This window comes from Mustelus asterias, chromosome 8 (assembly GCF_964213995.1).
Source record: "Mustelus asterias chromosome 8, sMusAst1.hap1.1, whole genome shotgun sequence".
Taxonomy (NCBI): Eukaryota; Metazoa; Chordata; class Chondrichthyes; order Carcharhiniformes; family Triakidae; genus Mustelus; species Mustelus asterias.
The window spans coordinates 11404942-11407527 of record NC_135808.1 but is presented as its reverse complement, the minus strand read 5'-3'; the positions used below and the strand labels follow the sequence as shown (position 1 = coordinate 11407527).

Below are 2586 nucleotides of genomic sequence, written 5' to 3'. Positions count from 1 at the left end.
TTGAGATGTCAAACACCAACTAGTTCCCCCAACCTTCATCCCCAACTCCCAAAATTTAAGACCATATGATAAAGGAGCAGGATTAGGTAATTCGGCCCATCTAGTCTACTCCATCCGATCATGGATGATATTTTTCTCAACCTCATTTTCCCACCTTCTCCCCATAACCTTTTCTCCCCTTACCAACCAAGAACCTATCAATATCTTTCATAAAAAAACCTCAATGATTTTGCCTCCATAGCCTTCTGTATCAATGATTTCCACAGGTTCACCACCCTCTGGCTGTAGAAATCCCTCCTCATTACATTCCAAAAGGTCGTTCCTTTACACTGAGGCTGTGCCCTCGGATCCCAATCTCTCCTAATCATGGAAACATCTTCCCCACGTCCACTTTATCCACGCTTTTAAATATTCTAAAATTACTTCAGGAATTTGAACAGGAGAATCAACGGATATTTCACCATGTTCAGAATCTCCTCCCGGAACCTCCTCTGGGTCAATATATAAATGCATGTGTTCGTACAGGTGCTGGAATACATCATCAGGAGTGTGATTCTCATTGCCAAGTGAAGCGAACTGGCACCTTCCAAGGTAGGTATCTCAGTGAAGTCGAACAGGAGGTCAAGTATTACGATTGGCATCCACAGAATCATAAAGCTCCCGGAGACAGTGAAGAGCAGGACGATAGTCGTTCTTCTGCTCTTCAACACGGGGTCGCTACTGGCCTCCCCAGGGCCGTGAGCCTTCAGGGCCCTGCGAGACCTACTGGCCACCAAGATGTGTCGGACGGTGAGAGAATTCAACAGCAGCAACAAGGGGAATGGCAATAATGGGACTGACAGGTCAGCGACCCACTTGTAAGCTATCCATGCTGGTGAAGAATAATAACCTTTGACAGTGCGGCAGCCCCACTGCACATTGGCAACAACAGAGTAGGGCTCATAAAGGAAATAGGCTGGAATATTCATGACACAACTGAGTACACTCACGGCCGCTAGAATCACAGTGGCAGTTCTCCTGGTGCAGTATTTTAATTTTAGTTTTGGACAAGAAATCGCTACGAAACGGTCAAGAGTAAATAATGTTGTGGACCAGACGGAAAATTGGACGATGGATACTTGCAAGACGGCAGTGACACGGCACACACTGGTGTACATCAGGAATGAATACGGGAAATGATAGCGAAAGATGCCGACCAGGGTGACGTTAAAAATGCAGACCAGGAGATCGGCTATCGCCATGGTGATCATATAACAGGTGATCCCTTTGGAGAGGCCGCACCTTCCCCGGGACAGGACCACAATCGCCATCAGGTTGGCTGTAAGAAATTGGAAATCAATTACTCTCCGCGCTGCCACTCTCCAGCACGTGTTCGGGTTCACTGAGAGAGAAGTTAGCACGGTCAATGCACCTAACCACCAGGTATTATGGACTGGAGAAGGAAACCGGAGCACCCGGAGGAAACCCACAAGACAGGGAATAACTTGCAGACTCCGAACACACAGTCGTACAAGCTGTGAATGGCACACGGGCCCTGGCACTATGAGGCAGCAGTGCTAAAAACTGTGCCACTGTGCCACCACCTCAACATAATTAAAATGAGGTACATGTGAGTTAACAGGAAAACTGTGCTCAAGCTCACCACAATGCACATGAAATGGCAGATGTGACCAACACAGATTCCATGGATTTCTCATCAACCCACCCAGATGTCAGTGTCCACTGTGAATCACAGCATCCCGTTAAAAATCTGTCTCAGATCCGCAGATCCATGCAAATAAGGAAAAATATGATTCTATTATTGCCAGAACTGTTTGCAGAAACTGGAGCAGCGATGGTCAACGTGAAGGCAGCAACAGACAGCAAGGGGAAAGAAAAAGACAACACATCGAAATCAGGGCTTTCTAAAATAAATACTTGTTTCCTGTTACTCACCAGGGATACTGATAATGACAAGAATTGGATAACCAATCACAATGATGTCTACAGGTTTGGTTGTTCCCATTTTACACAGAGATTATTGAAACTTCCCGAGAGCAAGCCTCCAACTGACGCTGTGCGTAATGCATTGGAAGCAGCACACAGATTTATACCTGAACCAATCCTCCAATGGCTCGGTGAAGTTACTTCACAGCTGCCAGCGGCGACACAGACAATCCAGCAAACACCATTCGTGAAATGATTTTCAGATCAGGGGATAATTTCATCACCAGTAACACTAATTTGGAGAGTTGCAGGTTCACTATTCCCCTGGCTATTAGACTGTTGCTCGTCACAGCGTCTTTCCCCCATCAGGGTGCTTTTGAGAATTATGTTCTCTTGGTATTCCTCCCAATCCAATGGCCTTTTAGACCATCAGACCACAAGGAGCAGAATTAGGCCATTCGGCCCATCCAGTCTGCTTCACCATTCCATCGTGGCTGACAAGTTTCTCAATCCCATTCTCACATAACCTTTGATCTCCTTCCCAAGAATCTATCTATCTCTGTCTTAAATATGTTAAATGACCCGGCCTCCCCGGCTTTCTTTCGCAATGATTTCCACAGATTCAGCACCCTCTATCTGAATAAATTTCTCCTCATCTCG

At 46.2% G+C, this 2586-nt stretch overlaps 1 protein-coding gene across 1 annotated transcript; it reads right to left on the bottom strand.

The window, feature by feature from the left end:
• Positions 1–419: 419 nt before the first annotated feature.
• On the bottom strand, positions 420–1310 carry LOC144497657 (putative G-protein coupled receptor 139). Its single transcript, XM_078219099.1, has one exon. The coding sequence runs from the start codon at positions 1308–1310 to the stop codon at positions 420–422; it is 891 nt and encodes a 296-aa protein (XP_078075225.1).
• Positions 1311–2586: the final 1276 nt, after the last annotated feature.

Bases quoted from the DNA above. Each gene is read 5' to 3' on its own strand.
- LOC144497657 (XM_078219099.1), bottom strand. From the start codon at position 1,310: ATGGCGATTGTGGTCCTGTCCCGGGGAAGGTGCGGCCTCTCCAAAGGG.